The sequence below is a fragment of the Sinohyriopsis cumingii genome, chromosome 3, assembly GCF_028554795.1.
Source record: "Sinohyriopsis cumingii isolate HCF-2022 chromosome 3, ASM2855479v2, whole genome shotgun sequence".
Lineage (NCBI taxonomy): Eukaryota > Metazoa > Mollusca > Bivalvia > Unionida > Unionidae > Sinohyriopsis > Sinohyriopsis cumingii.
In genome coordinates, this window is record NC_142963.1 from 47941814 (window position 1) to 47968441 (window position 26628).

The 26628-nt window shown below is 35.8% G+C and overlaps 1 protein-coding gene across 2 annotated transcripts; it reads left to right on the top strand.

The window, feature by feature from the left end:
- The first annotated feature begins 3375 nt into the window (after positions 1 to 3375).
- LOC149802810 (Fanconi anemia core complex-associated protein 24-like) lies at positions 3376 to 26105 on the top strand. 2 transcript variants are annotated; one of them, XM_089952248.1, is made up of 6 exons: positions 3376 to 3509; positions 5739 to 5878; positions 9013 to 9165; positions 12910 to 13054; positions 17150 to 17181; positions 25259 to 26105. In XM_089952248.1, exons 1-6 carry the CDS (start codon positions 3383 to 3385, stop codon positions 25331 to 25333), a joined length of 672 nt encoding a protein of 223 aa, XP_089808374.1. In that variant the 5' UTR covers positions 3376 to 3382; the 3' UTR covers positions 25334 to 26105. The 2 variants fall into 2 exon arrangements, with proteins under 2 accessions (XP_089808374.1, XP_089808376.1); XM_089952250.1 differs by lacking the exon at positions 3376 to 3509 and adding an exon at positions 5207 to 5355.
- The last annotated feature ends 523 nt before the right edge of the window (positions 26106 to 26628 follow it).

Genomic DNA, 26628 nt, shown 5'->3' on the forward strand with positions numbered 1-26628 from the left:
TGATCTAGGTAAGATCAATTTTATGTTTTTAGGAGATGTTTTCGTTCACGTCCGCGCTTTCACTATAAATTGAAACTCGTTCGGCAGTCCAGCTACCCTTGTTGATTGATCAACACCAAAAATGAACACGAGACTGGAGAAACTGTTGGAACTTCATGTGCATCTGGAATATGCCAGACGCACGTTAAATGAACTGGCCGCGGAAGCCATTGTGGAGGAGGGAAGGATAAGAGAGGAGGAGGAAAGAAGAAACAAAGAAGAGGAGGAGAGAAGATATAAAGAAGAAGAGGAAAGAAGATACAAAGAGGAGGAGAGAAGATACAAAGAAGAGGAGGAGGAGGAGGAAAAGGAGAGAAGAAGAAGAAATTTCAGAATCCCAGAGAGCGAAAATTGGGATTCTGAAGCGACATATCCTGCCTCTGCTCTCTCCCCCCAAAAGGTAAAAAGTAACTGGGGGATAAGATGTGTATGCGGCGCCAGGCCTGGAAGGTGCCACCATTAACCAGGTGTCCATGAAGTTCCAAACAAAAAAACAGCCCTTTTCAGGGCTACCCAATACTCTAGAAAAGAAATAACCATCGATTTGCCAATGTGTAGGTAGAGTAGTGTGAATATAAACACTAACTCTTTTTTAAGATAGTGTGAGGGTATGTGTTTGTGTGTTGGTGCTTGTAAGAGCTAAGGTATGTTTGTGTGAATAGTAGATTATGGGTTTCTTTATTGTTTCTTAGCGTAGGTGAAGAGTATAGTTAGGGTTCTGTAAGCGCTCACGTACGATTGTGTGGATAGTAGATTATGGATTTTGTTTATTGTTTCTTAGCGTATGTGGAGAGTATAGTTGGGGTTTTGTAAGCGCTCACGTACGATTGTGTGGATAGTAGATTATGGATTTTGTTTATTGTTTCTTAGCGTATGTGGAGAGTATAGTTAGGGTTTTGTAAGCGCTCACGTAAGATTGTGTGGATAGTAGATTATGGATTTTGTTTATTGTTTCTTAGCGTATGTGGAGAGTATAGTTGGGGTTTTGTAAGCGCTCACGTACGATTGTGTGGATAGTAGATTATGGATTTTGTTTTAATGATTTGCGTGTGTAAATAGTAGATTTGGGGTTTGTTTATTGTTGCTTCACTTATGTGGATAGTATATTATATGAAATGAGAAAAGTAGGGATGTTTTCTTTCACGTATGCACGATGTTAGGTCATGATCTAGGTAATATCAATTTTATGTTTTAGGGGGATGTTTCCTTCACGTCCGCGCTTTTCGTATAAGAACCCACAGTATTCGTCGTTCAAACCATTCTACGGAATAAGATACAAGGAAGATGGTAGCTGTAACAGAATTGTTTAACCAGTTGAAAGACATTTGGTACTGGATGGTGGATGGAGCTTATGCAGTGGAAAGGATTGAACGAGAATGGAAGTATGAAGTAACCAGGGATTTTGTAAGAAGGCAAGTGACAAACCTAAAATTAGCCATGGATCTGGTGGCAGAGATGATAGAAGAAGAAGTAAAAAGACTAAGAGGCTTTACAGATCCAGAGTATGTAAAGATTGGTCACTTAAAGGAAGCCATGGATAATGTGATAGAAGTCAGGTGCTTTTTGGAAGACGTAATGGAATGGACAGAGTGGTCCTTTGTCAAAAAAGGCCTAGACCAGCTTAAGAAATCGGAACAACTTATGAGAAAAGTAATGGACGAAGAAGTGAAAAAGATCAAAGACAAGTGGAATAAAGAACGAAAGGAGAAAGAAAACTTAAAGAAAAAAGAGGCCTTTGACAAACTCAACAACAATTGGATCAAGATACAAGAGAAGTTCAGGGCTACGGGTCACCCAGACTGGTTACCAGAAAAAGAAAAAAGGAAGAACAAAGGAATTTTGGGAAAGATTAGGGGGTGGATGAGAAAATGGAGGAAATAGAAGAAGAAGCAGAAGAAAGCCAAAGGCCCTTTTCAGGGCCAGCCATATTTCTCGAAAAGAGATAGCCTTTCAATTGCCTACCCCTTTTTTTAAATTTAAATTTAAATTTAAATTTAAAAAAATTAAAAAAAAAAAATCCCATATTCAATTCCCCTTGTCCCTAGACAGACCCAAACTCTATTCCCCATGTTCAATTCCCCTTGTCCCTAGAGTGACCCACGATTTTTCTCCATGTTCAATTCCCCTTGTCGCCAGAGTGACCCACGATTTTTCTCTATGTTAAATTTCCCTTGTCGCCAGAGTGACCCACGATTTTTCTCCATGTTAAATTTCCATTGTCGCTAGAGTGACCCAGGGGTCTCTGTAATGCTAATTTCCATTGTCGCTAGGGTGACCCTATTCACTACTGAGGTGGGGGAGATGCGCTTATGGCTAGAGTAGCAGTAAGTGCCGGATTACCCATTAAGCACTTTAAACACGTGCTTAGGATACAAGCCCAACAGGGGCACCAGAAACTAATTCAAATTAATTGTTGATGATAAAGTTGAATTAATTATATATGACCATTTCGATCTGCATTTTGATTCGAAAAGATTGTAACACTGGTATTTTCCCACCTTTTTAGCTTTTAATGTTGTTGTTGTAGTTCTTTTTTTAAATTTTGTTGGATTATATATATATATATATATATATATATATATATATATATATATATATATATATATATATATATATATATATAATTTTTAGTTTCACATTTTGTTGGAGGAGGGGGAGGGGCGCCATAATCTTTTCGGTGCTTAGTGCTCTGGAAGGCTTTGATCCACCAATGGTAGCAATTTATTCTTGAAGCACACACTGGCAACAGAAATGAGTTTGCAAATTCTTGTTATATGGATGTGCTATGTAATTTGCTGAAAAGCTGGGATTCAAGAGTAACAAATTTACAAACACAATTTTTGTCAATTTCGAAAAATACCATTTATCAGCTGTTTTGGCGCCAGTATGCGAATGTTGGAGTTTTAACATAGCTTTAACAATTTTTTTCAGTCATATATCGCTATGATGTCTGCAGTGTGACAATTTATAGTAATGTCTACCACGTGGGCATCATGCCGCAGACATGTAGCATAATGTCCCACGAAGTCACATTATCCTGAAACTTAGACCAACCAGTAGGTCTCCGCTTTTTTTTTTTTTTCTTCTTCTTCTTTTCTGACCGCTGTCAGAAAGAAAAAAACAAGAAGACCTATATTGTTGGTCTACCTGAAACTAGGCCGATCAGTCCAAACAGTAATCTCACAATGCTGAGCGCCAAACGAGATCGCTGCTCCACCCTCCCGTTCAGTACACTACTGTGTGTGTGTGTGTGTACGATGCAATAGTGTTCTTCTGTAAGAAAAGCCCAAACAAGCGTCTTCATGATCATGATATTCTTACTAAAGAAAATCCGGTTTCATGAATGGCGGGCTGTTCAAATGACTTTCAGTTGACGCAAACACCTGTCAAATCGACTTTGAGGGTTCCAGTTGGGCACATAATTTTAAGTGGAAGATGGAGAAATACAGATTTATCTTCTGGTCTGCAAGGTGATAGATACTAGTTCAAACGTAAAGAAACAAAACACCAACTGCTTCGGTCCGGGACACTTGTTTCCGCCACAAGGGCTCGTTACAAAGAAAATCAAGGGATGGGGGTTCTAACCTGTAATATTGTTATTACAGGTTAGAACCTCCATCCCTTGATTTTCTTTGTAACGAGCCCCTGTGGTTTCCGCAAGCACCATTTTCGGATTGCTTTATGTCATTGTCAAGGTCTATGTTAGGCTAGATGGCATAGTGCCTTGCCCTAATAAAATGTCTGTGTGTGTGTGTGTGTACTGTGTGTGTACTACCACAGGAGTCTGACGTTTTATCAAATTAATTTAACAGATAAAACAATGTTAATAGAATCTGCCCTATATTGATGCACAGCAGCTGTGTGACGAAAAGGAGAAAGGTATGCCGCAATAGGCACAATGTCAGGAGGCCGAATTGTACCGTACTTCATTTTACTTTAAACTCGTGAAACATATAGAAAAAACTGAATTTATGATCGTTTTGGCTTGACCATGTATGAATAGAGCTGCTCATTTGTAAAAATAATGTTGACCTAGAACGAAAGAATTTACACAGACGAAAACAAAATGTGACAAATGTCAGTAGGGTAATCTGGTCGTTGACATAAGATCGACAACTTCATTATTGAAGCCGATTACCGTGTACCTAACTATAACACGGGAAGCAGTAAATCGGCTTCATGCAACACGTTTCATTATTCAAAAAGCATATAATTTGAGTTCATCTTACTAAAAAAATGACTTTATTATGACTATATACATGTGTGGTAAATCCGACCGTGTTTGGCTTATTCCGACCTCTGATATGTGTAATTCCGACCACCATATATGGACCGTACATATACACGTTTCATCTGTAAAATACAAAGATTTTGTTTATTTTGACAGATTTAAAAGCTTTAAATTGTTTTTATTTTGTTTCAGATAGAGAGATAGCAGATAGAAAGCGATATTGTTATAAAGATAATTGTGGAGAGGAATAACATTTTATTTTATTTAGATTTATGCCTTTAGTTTTTTAATTACTTGTTTTTCTTTACATATTTATTCCTGTTTATTTTCTTCTTCAAAGTTCAATACAAACTAAACATAATTCTACATTTTCTTTAAGATTTTTATTCATGGTCAGAATTGCCCTCTTATGATAAATAACCTGGGGTAAATCCAACCACTACATAGAACATTGCATACTTATGTTACTTGTCATAAAACTGGTGAATTTTTACTTTTATAGCGAGACAAAGCATTTTTTTAAAGCTACAATAACATACTTGTTATGTTATTGAAAGCTATATAATACTTGGATGATTGATGCCAGATTAGGGTCCTGAATACATTTTTTATGAATGATGCTTCTGAACTTGCACGGAAGAGAGAATACTGAGGTGATTATGTCATTTTGTCACATGATGCCCTCACCTGGAAACATCTTTACTAATTTGCATACACATGTGCACAAATAAAAACAAAGAACACTGCAAGTAATTTGCATATCTTTGTTGTAAACAGCAGTTCGTACATCCACGGTTGGAATTACTGTTCTAGTCAGAATATGTCCATGTTATCCTAATGTTCTTTCACATAGCTGCACCTATAGGTGTTGTTGTTGTTGTTGTAGGGTTTAACTCTCATTTTTGAGCACAAGATAGGCTATACTTGGTGGCCAATATAACTGGAGGAGGAAGAACCCTAGAAAATCCTGGGAAGAACCGCCGACCCACGAGAAGCTACTGGTAGGCTTTCTCACGTACCAACATTAGCCGAGCCTGAGACTCGAACTCACGCAGACAGAGGTGAGATGGCAGTGATCGGTAAAGGTGAGTGCTTTAGACCGCTCGGGGCCACGGTGCATGCTGTAAATCAGAGTTAGAAATCTGCATTTGTTCAGCTTCTAATTAACAAAAACTAACTTCTCACAGACATGCGTCTTAAAATATTTCACTACCCTGACCAATAATTTGAGCTTTTCTGGACAACAGGCTTTAAGATTTTCTCAGCTATGTACACAAAACGTTTTAAAGAGTTTTGACTAAGAGTCTTGTGTTCTTATTTGCATGTATATAGAAAATTTTAGTCAGATATTACCATTGTAAAAAGCTTTTGACTGACTACTGAATCAGATCATCAGAAAATATTAATTTGCAATGAAATAAATAATACCTACTGGCAGACTTATTGATTGATTTTCTGATTTGTATAGGTAGTGTGAATATCCTGTATGAAGACAGCCTTGGCCTGGTCGACTTCCACCCAGCCAGTCATATTGGGGTGCTGTATGCCAGTGAGGCAGACCTTGTTTCCCAGGGAGCCCTCAGGAGGAAACTAGCTAAACTTAGAAAGGTGCACCAGAAATTTGTTTCTGCAAAAAATATATAATGGAAACTGTTATGTATATTGAATTTGTTTTGTGTGATGGACCTTTGTCCATCACTGAGGGTTGGAGTTTGGGCCTGCCAAACTAATGTCATATTTTAAAACATGTTTACTTGAACCTGAGTTGAGGACATTGGTTCTACCCTTGAAATTCCTGGTCTGCTTGATGTTTGTCATGTTCTATACTAAAAAGAAATAAGTACATGAAGACTGTTAGCACATCACCACCTTCCAGGATGTTGGTACATCAGCACATTCAAGATTGAACTTCATTTGGAACGCCACTGGAATTCATTTGGAACACTGTATACTCTTGAACTTGTGATAGAATTTTTACGACTATTTGGGATTAAATTCACAATTATTTGTTGAATTTTCTAAACTTATTGGTTTTCAGTCTTTTCTGTTACTTAGCTTAAGACCATAAAGTCATAACAAAACTCCTGAACTATCTTTCAGTATTGTTGAACCCTTTTGGGAATTAGTGCTTGTTTAACTGACAGAGTGGTGATGTCCTTGTTCTGAGGTGTGTGTTGATCGCGCTTTGCCCATAGTTCTAAACTGTAACCCTGCACCTGTCTTTAGAACACAATGTCCGCGCAGAGCTAAGCATGACAAGATTGACCCAGAAATTGATAACAGTATAATAAAGCAATGAAGCATACTGGTAAAATACAATGACAATACTATCTGCATAGGGGAGAAGTTATAACCTTGTGGGCCTGCATATGATGTTTGAATACTGTGTAGGCATAGAGCTATACCAAATGAAGGTTACCAGAAAAAAAAGTGAATGCAGATGATCTCAATACAAGGCTACCTATTGGGAAGGTCAAGGGTGGCCTGCACAGATAAAATCATTGAAGCATGATGTTCCAAGGCTAAGAATACCATGGTAAATGAAACTCACCTGTATGTATGAGAAAAGATGGAATTATACGTATATAAGAGTTTCTTTAGAGCATAAAAACATGCACACATATAAATAATGTAGCCCAAACCTAAGTTGTGAAATCAGATAGGCTACTGTTGTGAACAACTAAGTGCTCATTAAATATGATGGAATATTTATGCAGATAAACATGATTCAAATGTCACCTGTAAAAACATGCAAGTCAAGATGCAACTGAATAAAACATGTATGGAGCACTGACCTGTACTTGTATGACCAGAGCAGAAGAAATACAGAAATATACAAGAGTATATTGCACACAAAAGACCTCCAAAGAAAAGAGATCAGAGGCACCATTATAGAGACCTACACAGTAGGTGCTACAATATATATTATGAGGCAATACTTGCAGGGAAAAAAGCCCATTGACCATCCCTACAAGCAAAAACATTGACGTTGGTGCCCAGACACTATGAATGCCTTGGAATAGAAACTTGCCGATATGTACCCATTCATAATGGAATTATACATATGTAGGAGTTACATAAGCACAAGAGACTTGCATATATATAATAATTATAGCCTGAACTGAATGTAAAGTCGCTTAATTTCCACATGCAAGTACCTAAATGTGTGATGATGACAAAGTGTTAGCAACTTGTAAAGGCAGAACTTTGTCATGTCAGAAAGAGAAAAAATTATATAGATGGAGTATACTTTCTTTTTGAAATAAAAAACTACTCCATCTTGTAGTGGTATATCTTCCACGTAGATTCAGGCTTTTGCAATGTCTCTCATGACGAGTATGTGCTTCTTGGCATGAGCAAAATTAGTAATTGAGAGGTTCTTAGGCTTTGCCACAAAGTATTATACATAAGGGGAGATAACTCTGCCTGACTGCCACATAGGATGGCAGACAACTTTTAGCTCTCTTTCGCTTAATATAGTATCTGGGAGGGCTGGATTTGTTAGGTAGTAGTAATTCTCCTAAAGTATTTTGATTGGATAAGTATTCTCGAAGAGAATTTGTTTTTATTAGCAGGTTAGGCTATCTACAAGGGCTACTTACAAATGAAATTAAAAATATCAGTAAATGGTTGTAGTGATGGGGGTACAATAGTGAAGCCAAGTAAGACATTGACACAGACAGTTACAGTGGGGAAGAGGAGGATGTCTCCCACCCACCTCCACCGCATAACTATCAGGCTCAGCATCTTACATTTTAGGACTTTGGGTCAAATTGTTATAATATTAGTCTTTGACCCACCCCATCCTAATCCCTATGTTGATATACCTATAGTTTTAATTTCATTTGGAATGAGCCACAGTGAAAGTGCTGAAACCTTTGTATTCTTTACTAGTATTATGTATTGAAATACCAATTTTTTAAGCTTAACACACCTTAGCCAATATTTATAATAATGCATTAAAAAAATAAAGTTATATATTATCGGGAACTTGCAATGCACTTTTATTGAATACATCCATTATGATGAATCATTCTTTTAAAAACTTTATGAAAAAAGACTTGTAAACAAAAGCTGGCATGTCCTCTGTTACAAGAGTATTTGCAGATTAGGATACAAGATCTTTGGATATATAGGGAAACATTACATTTATACAAAACAGGGATGGCTGAGAGGCTTTCATTGTTGACATATGTCTACTTATTCAACCATTAAATGTCTTGCTTTGTGCAGCTTTTTTTCCTGTTTTGACACATGTCAACCTAAAGCTTTTAAAATATGTGTTTTCTTACTGGCCTTTTCAATAATACAAATTGTGTGTATATGGATGCAAATCTTGGCTTCAAGGACCCATATAGAGTCTATGTATGAATGTTAAATGTTCATGTACCAGTTACTCTGCCAAGTCTTCATAAACGTTCATTTACCAGTTACTCTGCTGAGTCTTCATAAACGTTCATGTACCAGTTACTCTGCTGAGTCTTCGTAAACATTCATTTACCAGTTACTCTGCTGAGTCTTCATAAACATTCATGTACCAGTTACTCTGCCGAGTCTTCATAAACATTCGTATACCAGTTACTCTGCTCAGTCTTCATAAACTTTCATGTACCGGTTACTCTGCTCAGTCTTCATAAATGTTCATGTACCAGTTACTCTGCAGAATCTTCATAAACATTCATGTACCAGTTAATCTGCTCAGTCTTCATAAACTGCATCAAACTGTCCACTATCTTTTTCAGGTCAACAAGGTGCAGATAATTGTATTGGCAGAGAAGACACCATCCAGTACTCAATATTTTCAGTCACTGCAGAAGTTTGTCATGCTGGAGCTGGGCTTTGTGCTATTGGCTGTACCTGGTCAGCAAGAGGCTGCTGGACTTCTGGCACAGATTGTAAGTACACTATGCACTATCTTGGCTTATAACACAGGCCCAACTGTGTAGATTGTAGATAAAAACCTGGTCTTTGTTTTGGTGGTTTTCTCATCTGGAACAATTTTCACTTTTATGTATGATTGACCATTTTGGAGAGCTTGGCTCTGATTGATGTTGTCGATCCGTCCAAAATGTAACCAGGGTTGGTTTCATGGTTTCTTGGTTTCACAGGTGAAAGATGAGGAACACAAGGGGTCTTCATCTTTGGACATGCATACTGTAGCAGCAAATATCGGAATACGTAACTACACATCATTAAAAAGTTTGTGATGGAAAAATCTCTTTTCTAGTAGCCTATGACAATATGAAAATTTACTGGACTATTTGTGCAATTTTATGCCTCCTTCTTGATCTTAGAGAGAATGAAAGCAAATACAATACAACATAGAGTCAATATTTCATCGGTTACTGTTGTCTTATTATTGAACATCTCCAAAATATTTATTCCAGCGGACTTGTAGCACCAAGAAACTTTATAATTCAAAATTACAATTACTACTGGTCTAAAGAAAAATTAATAATTTAGTTTTGTCACCAAGCTGTGCTTTGCTTGGGTCTGTAATCTATAGCAGTCCCACTACATTTACTTATCAACTTACTAACTGTAAACCCAGTTAATTAATCCCATTTGCATGCTCCCAGGCTGCCCTGACAATGCACATATCATGTTTTTTCTGTAGCATAATGATGTGCTCACAAGTCCCTGACACAGCATATATAGTATTTTCTCTGTAGCAGAATGATGTACACCCAGGCAGCCCTGACACAGCATATATAGTGTTTTCTCTATAGCAGAATGATGTACTCCCAGGCAGCCCTGACACAGCATATATAGTGTTTACTCTATAGCAGAATGATGTACTCCCAGGCAGCCCTGACGCAGCATATATAGTGTTTTCTCTATAGCAGAATGATGTACTCCCAGGCAGCCCTGACGCAGCATATATAGTGTTTTCTCTATAGCAGAATGATGTACTCCCAGGCAGCCCTGACAAAGCATATATAGTATTTTCTCTACGGCCAAATGATGTACTGAAGCAACATGGCAGATCTACATCAAGCTTCATTTACATCAATCTTTTATCCAATATGGCCACCACAGCAGTCCTCTTTAAAATCATGTCATTTGCTATGCCTCCTGAACAAAATATCTTTGACATGTGGTTTTAACCAGAAGACTTCTTATCATGTCTGGTTCAAAAAGTGGTGTTAATCTTATATCCAGTTTGGCCACCATGGCTTACTCCTTCAGACTGGAAAGTTATGTCATCAAAGGGGTTTTCATCAGAAGACTTTGTATAATGCCTTGTTGGTCCTAAATTAAAATGGTGCCAATTAGGCAATATTAAAATTATTGTTATGGCTATTCTTCACTGCCACAGTGGCCATCTGGAAAATCATAATGGGAAAATAATTTGGCCATGGGTTTTCATTAGAAGAGTTCTTAAGGTGTCTAGTTCTTCTTGAATGAAATTGATGCAAATTGACATCAGTAAGATCATCATGTAGACCATCTGTAAAATATCAATAAACCTTTTATGGTATCTAAATGATTTTAAATGAAATGGTGTCAATCATTTATCCAATATGGCTGGCACAATGGTTGTCTTGAATTCCTGAATTTAAACGTACATGTTACCCAGAGAAGGCATGTTATTTTGCTTTAATATATGCCAGGGTAACCAGTTCAAAGGCCAACATTTAAAATGCATCTATGGGCAACTACTGAACATGGGTCTCCAGTAATTTTTATTGGAACAGTCCCTAAATGGTCACATAAATTTTTGCTTTATTGTGCTTTCTGTGTTCAGCAACATACTTTTTCAGTATCAAAGTTAATTCTCATTTGATAATCTTTTCTTGCATTTTTAATTACTACGTTATAACTGATCATCAGAATTCAAAATTCCATGAGGCCATTGCTATGCTTGGAATATCTCAGAAGAAAAGTGGAGCATTTTTTCTTTCCAAGAGATATATTGTACTAACAAGGCTGATGCAGTAAATTAATTGTAATTGATCGCTTGAAATTAAGTTACTGTTGGTTTAAGATCAGAGATACCCAGAAATATTTAGTTTTCTGTATGTCTGGTGTTTGCTTATTTAACCTAGAGTCACAAGTATTTCAAATGTATTTTGTTCTTTCTCATCACATACTTTCACCCTTTCTCTCTTTAACAATGAAAATGATTTTCTTGATTAAAACTCAATCATTCCTTTGTCTCAATTCTTCTTGAGATGTTCAAATGGAGCATTCATCATTGCATAAGAAATTAATTTTTTTAATCATCAATATTTCATGTGTAGTAAAAAGCAGGCATTCAGTTTGTAGAAAACCCTGCCTTCTTTGACTAAGAGCCTACCACTAATGGCCAGCACCTAGCCCCACATGGCCAGCACCCATCCCCTCATGACCAGAACCCAGCCCCACATAAACAGCAACAATCCTCATGGCCAGCACCAAACTCCACATGGCCAGCACCCATCCCCTTTTGCTTTTCTAGAGAAAACACTGATAAGAGAAGTATGAGTAGAAGGCCAAAGTATTTCTGTTATGTTTCTTAATCCCCTCCAAGTAGTTCCCAGGCAGTTCTTACACAGCATATGAGAAGCATCATTAGCTGCTGAAAGTGTTGCCATAATGATGTTTTGTAATCCCACTGAGAAATTCCGAGGCAGCCCTGACACGGCATATGAGGACTATTATTAGCTGTCAAAAATGCTTACACAGTCATGTTGATCACTATCAATTCTGGCCAAACAACAACAATAAATGTTCACTATTTACATTGGAGAAAAAATCCATTGCCTAGGCTATTTACATTGGAGAAAAAATCCATTGCCTGGCTGCCTGGTTCAAGTTTAGAATTTGATGGCGAAGTAAAACTGTCTCTTAATTGCCTAGAATATTATGCAAAGTATGGAGAAAAAATCTGGAATTTTGTGAAACTGTATTTAATTATACTTGTGGACAAGGAGTCGATTTTAGGATATATTCCATCCCTCTAAACTAATATTTGGCACAACAGTACCATATGCCAGCTAAGAAAGTAGGTTGTGCTTGAGAAGTTGACTATTTGCTGTATATACTCACTTATAACATGAGTCCAACTGAAAAGACCCAGATCTGCCATCGCATAATGGGTCTCTGCAGTTTGTTAGGAGTAATTAGTGGAACAAACAACATAGACCCTGAACTGCAGGTGCATTATGCTATGGCAAATCAGGGTCTTTGTTGTTTGCAGTTAGACTTGACTTATAAGTGAGTATTTACGGTATATGACCTTATTTCTTTAATTGTAGGTATGGTATGCTAATTAATTTTTGTATAAAGTTTGATGTACAAGAAGGTATGAGATTTGTTTGAAAAAGGTTTTTAAAAATGTAAGTAATATTTTTATGTTTTGTGTAATAACTGTTAAACATTTTTACTACAACTATCATTTTAATGACTATTTATAATAAAAATAGTTTCCAAACTATCCAGTTTTTTAGTTGCAAGTATCATAATATGACAAAGGCTTCTAGTCATAGATCTATAGTATGCATCTAGTGCAGGAACAAAGAAATTTTGCCTGCTTAAAACTGTAGGTACCTTCTAAAATTTGAGATGTTTAAAATCATAATCGCCAAGAAGCAGTATTACTAAAAATAAAATGTCTAAGCATTGTACAACACTATTGGTGTCTTATCCATTTCAAGGTCCATACAGATAGCCATCAAGATGTAAACCCATTCTGTAAAAAGAGAAAAGCATCCAACCTTGACGAGTGTTTGCTGACCACCATCCAGTCTATACCCAAGCTGGGAGAGGTTAAAGCCAAGCAACTTTTAGAAAAGTTTAAAAGTGGGTTTATTGCTTAGTCAGAGTTTGAATATTTGATACATATGGGCCACAATGCAAGAAAACAAAGGACAAAGGAATTTTTTATTTTATTGCATTGCATCATTACACATTTAAATCATTATGTATCTGCTAACAGTGTATTCATGATATTTGTTTGAAATGAACTGTATTGTATTCAGGAAACATCATTGTTAGAATAAGCTAAGTTTCACAATGTCCATTTTATGTCTATAGGTTTTTTTTCTCACATTGCAGCTCATATGACAGTCCTTTTTATTAGTACCAAAACATTATTGTAAATATATGATACGCTGTTGTATAAGAATCAGCAAATTTAGAAAGCAGTTTCATCAATAAAATATTTGTTTGCACAGTTATATAAACATACACATGGGAAATTCATCTCCTGTGAGGTACTGGCCATTTTAGGAGGGGGGACATATTTTCTTTCAATCCAAGACATTTTATTTCCTATTATCTCAAGATAATTAATTGATTTCAGTTATTTTAATGGATATAATGTGGTGTTCTTTTGCTATGAATCAGCAAGGTATCTTTTCCAGCTGTTTGTTCGATGGAAATGGTTTTTAAAGTCACAGGCCCCTGCCTCAGAAAATTAAATTGTTGGTCTCTAATACAATTGTGGTATAACCTGATGTATATCGCGCTATGTTCAGACATGCCATGGTACAAAATTGTTCATGGTAACCAGCTCTAATTGAGATACCCAAACCCATTTAGCCAACTGTGTATGTATTTAGATACCCCACCCTTTAAGCCAATTGGATATGATGTTGAGATATTCCCACCCCTTTTGGCCAGCAGGATTTAATACTGAGATATTTTTACTCCTTAGCCAACTGTATATTGTACTAAGATAACCAAAATAAATTAGCCAGTTGGAAATGATATTGAGATACCCTCACCTATTTAGAGAACTAGATGTGATATTGAGGCACCCTTACACCTTTAGCCAACTGAATATGATTTTGAGATACCCCCACCCCTTTAGCCAACTGACTATTATATTGAGATACCCCCAAACATATAGGCATTTGGTATTAAAATACCCTACCCCTTTGGCCAACTTGATATGATATTGAGATTCCCCCATTCCTTTATCCAGTTTGGATAAGCTTTTGAGATATCCCCACCCTTTTAGCCAACTGAATATGGCCATACAAGACAGGCACCTCCACTGCCCCCACCCTTTTAGCCTACAGAATATGGCCATACAAGACAGGCACCACCACTGCCCCCACCCTTTTAGCCTACTGAATATGGCCATACAAGACAAGGCACCACCACTGCCCCCACCCTTTTAGCCTACTGAATATGGCCATACAAGACAGGTACCACCACTGCCCCCACCCTTTTAGCCTACAGAATATGGCCATACAAGACAGGCACCACCACTGCCCCCACCCTTTTAGCCAACTGAATATGGCCATACAAGACAGGCACCTCCACTGCCCCCACCCTTTTAGCCTACAGAATATGGCCATACAAGACAGGTACCACCACTGCCCCCACCCTTTTAGCCTACTGAATATGGCCATACAAGACAGGTACCACCACTGCCCCTACCCTTTTAGCCTACTGAATATGGCCATACAATACAGGCACCACCACTGCCCCGACCCTTTAGCCTACTGAATATGGTTGTGCAAGACAAGTATTCTCATTATAAATGCTGATCTGTGCATTGAGGTTCAGTTCTTAAATAGCAGGTAGTCTTCCAAAAAAGCTTTCCTTTCAAGTCAGGTTTACTGTAGTATAAAGCAGTCCTCCTCCCCTTTTCCATTTTAGACCTATTCTAGACCATGAACGTAAGGATTTAAACCAAACAGCATAGCAGAGGTCAGACTTAATAGGGAGAAGGCACTTTTCTTTTATAGACCGACAGGGACAAGTCTCAAAATTAATTGGAGAGAGGATGGACCTAAACCTAATTCATATAATAATGATAATAATAATAATAATATTTATTTCTAATTTTAGATGCAGTCTTTCTTTATATAGGTTTCTTCCACACTGCTGCTGGTTCACCAGAGTTTATCCTCTAAAAGCTAAATATGTTCATGACAGTATTTAAACGTTTCCTTTATGAGATGTTTTATTCCAGCCTTAAATTAGGTAGTTAACAACAGATGTTTCTGTCACATTTATTCATAGGTCAGCAATAACAATCTTGACCATACTTGATGATATATGCTTGGTTTATCACCAGTAAACCCTGATGAACAGTCCCTGTCTGATGATAGTATCATGCCTGGTGATAAGCTCGTGCTAGATAACAAGACCATGCCTGATTGTAAGTCCATGTCTGGTGATCAAACCATGCCTGGCAGATAAGTCCATGGTAGATGATAAGTCTGTGCTAGATTATAAGGCTGTGCCTGGAGGAAAACCCATGCTAGATAAGTCATGTCTGATGATAAGCCCATGCCAGATGATAAGACCACACTTTATGTTAAGTCTTTGATGATGAGCTCATACCAGATGTTAAGACTCTGTCTAGCAATAAACCCATGCTTGATGATAAGTCCGTGTCTGATGTTAAGCCCATGCTACATGATAGGTTCATGTCTAATGATAAGCCTATGCCAGATGAAAACCCCATTATAAATGATAAGTCTGTATCTAATGCTAAGACCATGCCTGGTGATAAACCCATGCCAGATGGTAAGTCCATGATAAGCCCATAACAGGTGATAAGTCCATGTCTGATGATAAGCCCATCCTAAAACCCATCCCTGATGATAATCCCATATTAGATAAGACCACCCCACCCCAAATGTTTGTCAAGCCCACCATGGTGGAAGCTTGACATAGGAATCATTGTGGCATCCATGTGCATGAATCATTTTGGCATCCATATGCATGTGTGCATATACATAGAACCACACCCACGATTAAACTCGGTGTTAAATGGTTTTTATTCTTCAAAAAAGTGGTTAGTTTCTCAGTGTAGTTGCTTACTTGGTATGTGGATACATCTTGATGAATAAAACACGATTTTACGATGCAAAAAGACCGCCCCAATGGCCTAGTGGTTAGAGTGTCTGCCTTGGATGTGGAAGGTCACAGGTTTGAACACCGACCAAGTCATATCAAAGACTTTTAAAAATGGTGCTAACAGTTGCAAACAATATCTTTGATAATTTGTTCACCCTATTTGTTTACAAATTTATTAATCTGGCCCTCTGGTCCTATAATTTGATTACCAATATGGATGCAATTTGGGTCAAAAGAAGATCATTCAGGATGAAATACAATAAGACACATTTTCTGGATAATCTGTGATAAATTAAATTTACTCACAAAAATTACTTCTAAAATTTGATCATTTTTGCCCCTGGTGACCCGTGACCCATTGAAGAGACATAACGGCTTGGGGAATATGTAGACTGGTTTATTAATTTGGATTAGTGAATGATAAGTGTATAGATAACTGGCAATTTACTATCTCAGATACAGTCTAAATGCTCTTATCGTATCCACCAGTGTTAATGTCACAAAGTTGTAAACAGTGTAGACTCAGTTATGCTTTAACCTAGTTTGCTGTAATCTTGAGAAAAGTGAACAACATAAACACTAGTCTGCCAATGGTATATATGGGTCTTTGCTGCGATACATTAAATAACACAAAGGATTATACACACTGCCCCTGTTTAGATTTATAGAAGCTATAATTAATAGTTTTATCGACCACTCTGGTCGCCTAGTGGTTAAAGCATCCGCTCCGGATGTGGGTTTCATCCCTGGCCGAGTCATACCAAAGACTTAGAAAAATGGTACTAACAGTTCCCTTGCTTGGCGCTCAGCATTAGGAGGTTAGTGTTAGGACTGGTCAGCCTGGTGTCAGGATAATGTGACTGTGTGACATCATGCTACATGTCTGCGGCATGATGACCCATTGCTAGACATCACTATAAACTGCCACACTGCAGACATCGATGAGATATGACTGATTTTTTTTTTTAAGCTACATTAAAAATCCAAATCACACACGCACATTAATAGTTTTATCACATTAGTTTCATTTATGGACAACTAGCTTGACTATTGTAATATAATCATTATATCTTGCAGGTATCCGGGCAATATGTGATGCATCTTTGGAGGTTGGTATTGATTTTATTGTATTAAATGTGTCTATATTTAGGAATATAAAAACATCTTTTTAATTAAAAAAATCATCACATTTGTCATTTCTAAAGAAAACGTCTCTTTTTGAATCATAATATTTGGTATATATTTCTTAATCCATGCAGGAAAGGATTTCCAAAACTCTTCAGTAACTGGCCAATCATATCATAGGTATTGGATATTTACAAATTTTTGTTTATAAATTACATGTGTAGTCATCAATGACATTAACTTTTTTAAAAAATTGACTAGTTACAATAATTTTTTGCATCAATTTAAAATACAGTTCCCACGCTACCGGGAAATCCAGAAAAAGTCGGGAGAAATTATCATTTTTTTTCCTGACCATGAAAATTCCTTGAATTTCGCAAATATTGATGAAAGCTGTAAAACACCCGGTAATTTTCTGCCGCCACTTGACACCCGAAACAGTCACATAATAGAGTCGTAAGCAAACTGATCGTGAAATAAATTTATCAAATTCTAACCAGAATATTCAGAGGGTGCATTATATATCACTTGGGTGCTTGCAATAAACATATAGGCTGGGTCAACCCAAACACTCAGTGGATTAGATTTGTGTAGTAGACTTTTATTTTCAAAGACAGCTCAATATCCTTATCTTTCCTTACGTGGAAGGCATGAAAACCACTCTAGCATCACAAGAGGCAAACATCGTGGTTGCAAAGCGTAGCCGCTTACCGGATGACCTAGCAAACTGTAAACATTGTTAGATCAAGATACATGAAATGGATATGAAAATAACTTATTTTCTCAGAAATTGTAGGTATTAAAATTGTTGTGTCTTTAATCTGCTGAAAGACAAGATAAATCTATGGCGTTGATGAAATGTGACCTGGTACTCGCGACTTGCATTGCTAGCCGCATGAGTACACAAATCTAAAAACCCACATTTTCAACACACAAAAAATATTAGATGAAACAACATACAATTTTCCATATTTATATATTCCGAAAACGACTTCTGGAGTTTTGCTGTATCACGTGACTACCACATTGATGTATGCTCTCTGCTTGATAAATCAGACTGGCCAGATTGCTGCTTTTTACAAAAAGTATCTGACTTTAATACAGTATAATGAATTTCTCTACAACAACATAAAAATGGAGATTGTTGTTGATATCATGTGTCTAATTGAGATTTGTGAAGTGACTAGTAATGTAAATGGTGAGTACCGGGTCAGGTTTCATCAATGCCTTAGTTTTGTCTAGTCTGTCAGCGGATTAAAGACATAACGATTATAATACCTGCCATTTCTAAGAAATTAAATCATTTTCCTATTGATCGCATGCAGGTATAAGTCGATATAACATAAGTTTAAATTTTCTAGACCCACTGGTAAGTGACTGCCATATGTCACTACTGCATGGTGATGGCAAATTCAATTTTTTTATATATGCAATTGCAACAACTCCACACCCCATCCTAAATGTCCAAATATGAAAAATGGGGTGGGAATATTTGGAGGAAACCCGGATTAGAAAACGGACTGCTATTCGTTTTAAATGAAATTTGTAGTCCAAATTGTTAAATCTCAGAACTAAAATGAGAAATCGTCATCCCTTGTATTATATATTAAAAAACGATTCGAGCCACTGTATCAGTACAGGTTTGGGGACTGGTTTAAGGAATTACAAGGAGACAAGTTGATTTTACTGAAAATTCAGTCTTTGTTTATACAACAGTTTATAATTTTGAAGGTCTTTTGTTAAAATGTAAAACAACCCTTTTGAAAATGTTTTTTAACTGATGGATTTTTAACCAGATCATCTTAAGGAGATTAGGTCGCTTGAAAAATCTTGTTTGGGATTTTATTGGCACAGATAAATTCAGGGTTAAACTCTCTTTGTTACAAGACAAGATTCTAATTATTTGCGTTTGTTGTTTTTTTTAAAATATTGTAATAGGAAATGTTTACTTTCTATAAGATGCATGTATTTATTGCTATAGAATTCTTTAGAATTAAAGGTTTGAAAGGAAACAAAACATAATTTATGTTCATTATGTTGTTTCCATTTAGCAACATGATGCAGGTCAGCAAAATAAAGTTAGATTTTTTATTTTGTACATTGAAATGACTTTACATGCCAATTTTTAGGAATATAATCAAACTTGTTTCGTGTGATACATTTTATGGTTTTGCACATGATCATCTTTTCTAACTTGGATGTTTTGGAGAGTCTTGAAAGAGAAACATATTTAGATTTAGAAAATGCATGTTTTATAAACTAAAATGTGCTTTAATTCCATTCTGTAAAGGTCGTATGTGAACCTTGAAAAAATTAATTTCATCCTTTAAAAACCCTGGAAATGACCTGGAAATTTGTCTTTAGAAAAGTGTGGGAACCATGAAAATAATAGGCAATCAAGTTTGTATCTTTGGTGTACATTGCTTGCTAAACATAGAGATTTTTTTTCTTCAGATTTGGTCGCTAATCATGCCTCATGTTTTTGCTTTAGGATTATTTATTCAACTCTTTACCAAATTTTTATATACAGATTTTAAATTCTTCTTTGTTAAGGACACATTTTTTCTTGATTTACATTCATCAGAGTGTTAATAAAATATTTATTTATTTTTGGAATGAGAAATATTCAATGAAATTAAACGTGTCAGCCTTATGACATTATGCTTCAAAATTTAAAAATAATCTTTGATTATAAGGAAGATTCTTGGCACATGTTGTTCTCTTTGATCACAATTTTGTCTAGGAATGAAAGTTAATAATATCCTAAACACAATTTAGAATATCCTGAGACAAATATTCTTCCACTGAAGAGGGTTCATTTTTCTGTCTTGCAAATGCAAGGGTAACGTCTTGCTAAAATGTTTTACTAATACATAAAAAGTTTCTGTTAACTTTGTTTCCCTCCTATTCTCATATCTTGATGCCTCCAGTTTTTCCTAACCATATTTGACCAAAATCCTTTTTCATTTGCAATAAGGCATTTGATCCAAATGATCTTCATGTATTGAATAAAAGAGAGAACATAATCCATGCTTAAACCACCCTGTGTAGATTAGGCTTAAAGTATATCTCTTTGAACCCTTGCGATTTTTCTGCTCCTAAAAACTATTTTATTCAATTTCATTTTCTATATATAATGGAGGATCGGACAATGCAGAGAATAAGTGAATTTTTTTGGACAAAATCAATGATTTGATCAAGGTTATTTTTCCAATAAGGGTACAGATTTCTCATCCAACAACCAGCATTAAACTTGTTTAAGCATCTTTTAATTTCTTTGCCTAATTTAACTTATTGTCAAGATTTAAAGAGAACTCTTTTCCTAAAAGTCAAAAGGACAAAAATAAACCAAATGATTTCAATGTTGGGCATATTTCTTTTTCGGAAAATTTGTTTCTTTCTATCCATAGTATGGTTTTTGAGTTTAATACATTACAGTATAAACCAGAGACTGATGCAGAATCCTTAAGTGTTTTGATATTATACATATTAGACTGGATAGCCATACAGTAGTAAAAAGGCGTCATCTGCATCTTGACCCAGTTTAAATTCTCTGTCATTAAAAAGATACCAGTAACAGTTCTTTTATTACTGAGATTAATGGAGAGAAGTTCTATTCCTATAATAAATAAGTATGGAGCTAGTGGGTTTCATCAGTGGCACCCTTTCTCTAAATGAAAGAAACGAGACAGATGATCATTGTTAATGACACTGCATTTTGACTTATTGCAAAATACTCTGAATTGATGACAAATAGAATCACCAAAGTTAAAGGATTTTAGAGTATTTCAACAGTCAAATGCTTTTTCAAAATAAGTAAATAAGAGAAGACTAAACTGATCTGTTTCATTAAGGTAGTTCATAAAATCTTATAAAATTCTACTGTTTTGACCAATAAGTCTCCCTTTCATAAAACCTTTCTAATTATCGTTTATTATAGAAGGAAGTACCTTCTTAATTCTATTTGATGTTGAACCTGATGCTGTTTTATAGTCCACATTAAGGCTTCCAAATACTTCAAAATCTTCTTTCTTAATGCATGTGATAATTCCCAGGGACTGCAATTCGTACAGAGTTTTGTTTTCTTATCCAAAATTCAGAGAGCTATATAAAATCCCACCCTAATCTTTGCAAAAAAACTTTGAAAAATTTGACTGAGTTCATTCGAAATAGGACTGGTTTCATTGTTCATGTTTTTTTAATGCTAAACCATACTCAGAATAGGTCAGCTTACCATCACAAAAGTTTTTATTAGCAGCTTCAATTTTTTTCATCACACATGAAGAAGTATTCCTTTATGGTATCACGGTACCAATTGTTTTTCCATATACCTCAATGCTAATGTTTTGTGAAATAAATATACTTTCTGTCCTACTTGGGCATGCATGTCACACGCTGTCATATAGAACAATGCTAGATTGTCAATTTGACAATGACATAACCAGGTACTCCATTGCATTTAAGAGAGATAACTCTACTGGAACTAGACAGGGGTAAGAGTTATCTAGTCACAACAAGCACATTTTCAGGCATGTGTACCATATTTTAAAAAAATCATAAAAAATACAAAATATGATCTAGATAGAAATTAACACAAACTCACATGTTGCCAAGAGGCTCAACTTTTTTTTAAGCCAAACAGAAAGTACAAGTCTTACATAATGCACCAATCACAGCTAGTTTTGTTCTTTAATTCTGAATACAATGTTCCATACACCTTAAGCTCCGCCCACCTGGACTTGCGCAATTGGTACCGTTATACCTATAGCAAACCTTAATTTTTCCAATAATCTGTGAAATAGTTCGGGACTGTATAAGTAACAAATATACTTAGTCTCATTTGTGAAAAACAATTTGATGAGGTACTAACCTATGTCTTATATGAATGTGTATAGAAATGTCATTGAGCTGTTTGAACTATTGTTTTCATACTTTTGCTTCACCATCAAAATCATCTTTTGAAATAAAATGAATTCTTTCAACTATGAGTTGTATCTTATTCATATCAGCAATTATTGAACTTCACATAGGTGATATGGGATAAATCACATTATATCATATTATGTAATAACTAGGTCAAAGGTCAATGTACCAAATAGTATGCACCTGTCCTACTTCAAAATGTACAATTCACCTAAAAGAAAGGAATTTATATTTGTTTGGTAGGTGCAGAACTTAACATCAGAGACAGGTGGACATGACCCAATCTTATTATAAAGTATAAGCTTTGACCACTTTACACTATCTACAAATACAAGAGGTTACTAACCACCAGTCCTCACACAAAGGTCCACCTACCCATCCTCTTTGTAACACAAATAGTAAGCTTTCCTCCTTTGTAATGTGAATAAAATTGTTTCAATAAGCCAGTCAGTCACCAAATATAGTAAATCGCAGCTTCTAAGTGGTTATGTTTGGATTGGGAGGTGAAATTAGGGGAATAAAATACAGAAAAATGCCAAATATAAACACTAAGTATAGCACATCAAATGGAGTTAAAAACAGGAGGAAAGTGTTTATCTAAAAGGGAGAGGTAGCTTATGATAAAGGAATTAAAGGTGGCAAAATCAGCAATGCGAAAAATGAGAAGTGAAAGTTTGATGACCTTACCTTGGACAAATATATGGGGCAGGGCCCAACAGGTCCAAGGACAGCCCAAAGGCAACTGTGCTATAACATCCCTTACAGGACCCAAATTTCAAGTGAAGTTGTGTTCATTTCCATCTAATATAAAAGGGTGAATAATTTAGATAATATAGATACATATAAAGTATATTTCTTCTACATAAGAATTTAATAATAATTGGCATAAGATAGAGAGAAACTTATCTCAGAGCCAAGCAGAACATACCTTATCAGTTTTTAAACTTGTAAACTTTACTGTGAGAAATTATCAAATTGCTTCTACTTACATTTGCATCAAGATTGAGGGCTAATATAATACTTCACAAATCTTCTCTTTATTTTCATAATCAGTCACTGAAAATGTGAGATTTTATTTCCTTGAAATGTTATGACTGGTGTAAGGGAGATAACTGAATGATACACATAAGGTGTGGTAACCTTGAATACATTATCCATGTAATATAGATGAGTTCATCAACAACCTGTATTAACTTCATTGCAATTAAATTATCTCAAAATACATTACTGACAAAGTGAGAACCTAACATTTAGACTCCTATGTTTAGTGGAGACCTCAAGAGTCATGTAATTTTAATTTCTAAGATGACGCAGCTCTTTCATATCACATAGTTCATATTTTCTACAATGCCGGCATGTAGAGTGCAGCCTTCCATAACCATGCAGATATCATCTCATGCCAATTTGGATTCTTGCGATGGGATGCAAAGTTTCAAGAACAGTGTGGATTTGAATGGAATGAATACGCACTGTGTGACTAAAATGGTTATCATTCTGTAATGTTGGACCAAACATGGAAATTCCACAGGAGCAGCTTGACAGAAAGAAATAGGATTAATTGAAAGTCAATAGTAGATTATAATTGGGCTTATACAAGTGCCAATGGGAAATGCTGACTTAAGGAAACTGTTCTTGTTTGTTGGTATTCACTGCTACTTCAACAAAAGGGAATGCAAGAGAACTGAACTAACTACATGAACAATTTCAAAGCAGGAGAGTGTAAAAAAAAAAAAGGGACAATTAGAGCAGGACAATTCAAATCAAAATGGGAAGGAATACCAAATCCTTAATAAATTACCTAAAAATTACTCATGCCAGAACATCCCACATGGTACAAGTGATCTATCTACAAGTGTACTTAGAATGTTCTCTATCCTGGTTTATGGCATGCCTTACAAGAACAAGATAGTTGTTTTTGTACACATGATTTTTCATCTTTTGCAGGTACAATAGCCAATATTTGGCCAAAATCAACTATATTATGTTTACATAACTTATTTTGTTGCATGCATTCCAATCTAGGAGGTAACAGCACATACATAAAGGCATCAGGTAACACAAGTCTATATCTATCATAGCTATAGTTATCAAAAGTCCCCATCCAAAGCCATCTTGTGCTATTTTCTAAAGATTTCATACATTTTATTCTTAAAGAACTTTCAATATTTGACCAAAAGTGTTCAGCATACATTTGTTTTCCTACATCAAACTAGTATAGTTCATAAATGCCGCCCACATGTATGCGTTTCTATGGAAACACTGTGAGGCTATTCTTTCCTTTAGGTATCACGGTACCAATTGTTTTTCCATATACCTCAATGCTAATGTTTTGTGAAATAAATATACTTTCTGTCCTACTTGGGCATGCATGTCACACGCTGTCATATAGAACAATGCTAGATTGTCAATTTGACAATGACATAACCAGGTACTCCATTGCATTTAAGAGAGATAACTCTACTGGAACTAGACAGGGGTAAGAGTTATCTAGTCACAACAAGCACATTTTCAGGCATGTGTACCATATTTTAAAAAAATCATAAAAAATACAAAATATGATCTAGATAGAAATTAACACAAACTCACATGTTGCCAAGAGGCTCAACTTTTTTTTAAGCCAAACAGAAAGTACAAGTCTTACATAATGCACCAATCACAGCTAGTTTTGTTCTTTAATTCTGAATACAATGTTCCATACACCTTAAGCTCCGCCCACCTGGACTTGCGCAATTGGTACCGTTATACCTATATAGATTACTGTTAGTTTTGCTTTTATAAAGTTTTTCATAAAATTCCTTTTTTTTTCCTGTTCAGTATTTTCTTTTGATCTTTTAACCTCTCACTATCCTCAAAAATTAATTCCTTAACTAATTTGTCAGAGTTGTTATATTTTTCTGGGTTAAGAAAGTATCTGAGTTATTAATAAAAGAGTTATACAAACTTTACTGTAACTCTGCACACTTTAATAGGGATATTGTGATATTGTCTGTCTGTCTGTCTGTATCTCTATATTCTAAACTGCTGAGTTGAAATTTACTAAATTTTGTACACATGTTGCCCATGCAGTAACCGTTGTGATAGGGGCATGATTTTATACAGATTTGCAAACTATTTCATATTTATTGTTTCTCTTTCCAGGAGCTAAGTGCAGTTGTTGGCCATGCAACTGCCACCCATATCAGGTCATTCTTTCACTCACCTCTCAAGTCCTAACAGTGTGTGAAGCCCATCCTTATGTGATCTTTTGTAGGCAGGAAAGTTCTGTGGGATTTTTAAAACTGAAGCACAGGGCCATAATTATGAAAATAACTGAAAGTCCAGTGTCTAGAAAACAGAAGACTAGACTTTAAAGATTCAAGAGTTTAGCCAGAGATTTGAAGTCCTGGAAGATGGTACTCCCACTGCCAAGAATGCTTATGATGTAGCACTTAATTCCATGTAATGTGCAACGAAGTGCAAGAGCCTAGACAAACATCTGTGCTCACATTAAGTACTGGAAGATTACAGTAGTATCAGTTCTATTAGAACAGCTCTGTCTTTTTCTTTTCTTTGGGGGCCCCGAGTGGCCGAGTGGTCTAAAGCGCTCTTCGTTACGGATCACTGCCATCTCACCTCTGTCTGCGGCGGTTCGAGTCTAAGATTCAGCCAATGTGGGCATGTGAGAAAGCTTGCCAGTAGCTTCTCGTGGGTCGGTGGTTCTTTCCGGGGTTTTCCGGGTTCTTCCTCCACCATTAATACTGGCCGCCATGTATAGCCTATCGTGCTGAAAAATGGCGTTAAACCCCACAACAACAACAACTGTCTTTTCTTTTGGATGCTAAAATGTCATCGGATGTAAATTCTGGCCATTTGAACTGCTTTCAAGCACACGGTTAACATTGTTACATAATAACAATTTCACTGGCAACACATTCCTAATAGCAATTTATAGAATAGTTTGATACTATTGACAAGAAATTAAATAAATAGTTTTGTTCATTAAAAAGTTGCAGGGAAAATTGAAAGTGCATATTATTAATGGATATTTCAAATGCTTTCAGGTGTTATTCTCTACTTTTTATTTCAAGGATACGTTCTTTCAACATCTAGCCAGATGTTCATCAGCCAAAAACATCTCGGAAAGTTCATTAATGAGTGAAAAGTACACATATTACTGACTCGGAGGTGATCTTGCATCTGATTGGTTGGTCTTTATTCTTATGAGGCCATATTTCTAATCAGACTTTAATCAAATTTGGCATTTAAGCTTTTATGATAAAGATGTTGCATGGGGTTACTAATTAGCAAGAGCAATCTTGTTTAGATTTTTTTTGGCCACATTTGAAATTTTTAATAATTTATAATCAAGTTGAGTATTTGGTGAAATAGAATTTGACTGGCAAATATTGCCATTATAAAATGGGTGAAACATTTGCCATTTCTTGGCTATCATCTGTATTGTGTATTATTCAATTGCATTTGGAATATTCAGTGCCATTACACAAAAAATTTCCAAATTTTTATTTTGT

Bases quoted from the DNA above. Each gene is read 5' to 3' on its own strand.
- LOC149802810 (XM_089952248.1), top strand. From the start codon at position 3,383: ATGGCGGGCTGTTCAAATGACTTTCAGTTGACGCAAACACCTGTCAAA. The intron at 5,879-9,012 runs GTGCACCAGAAA...TATCTTTTTCAG, and splicing joins AACTAGCTAAACTTAGAAAG to GTCAACAAGGTGCAGATAAT. The intron at 13,055-17,149 runs GTGGGTTTATTG...TATATCTTGCAG, and splicing joins ACTTTTAGAAAAGTTTAAAA to GTATCCGGGCAATATGTGAT.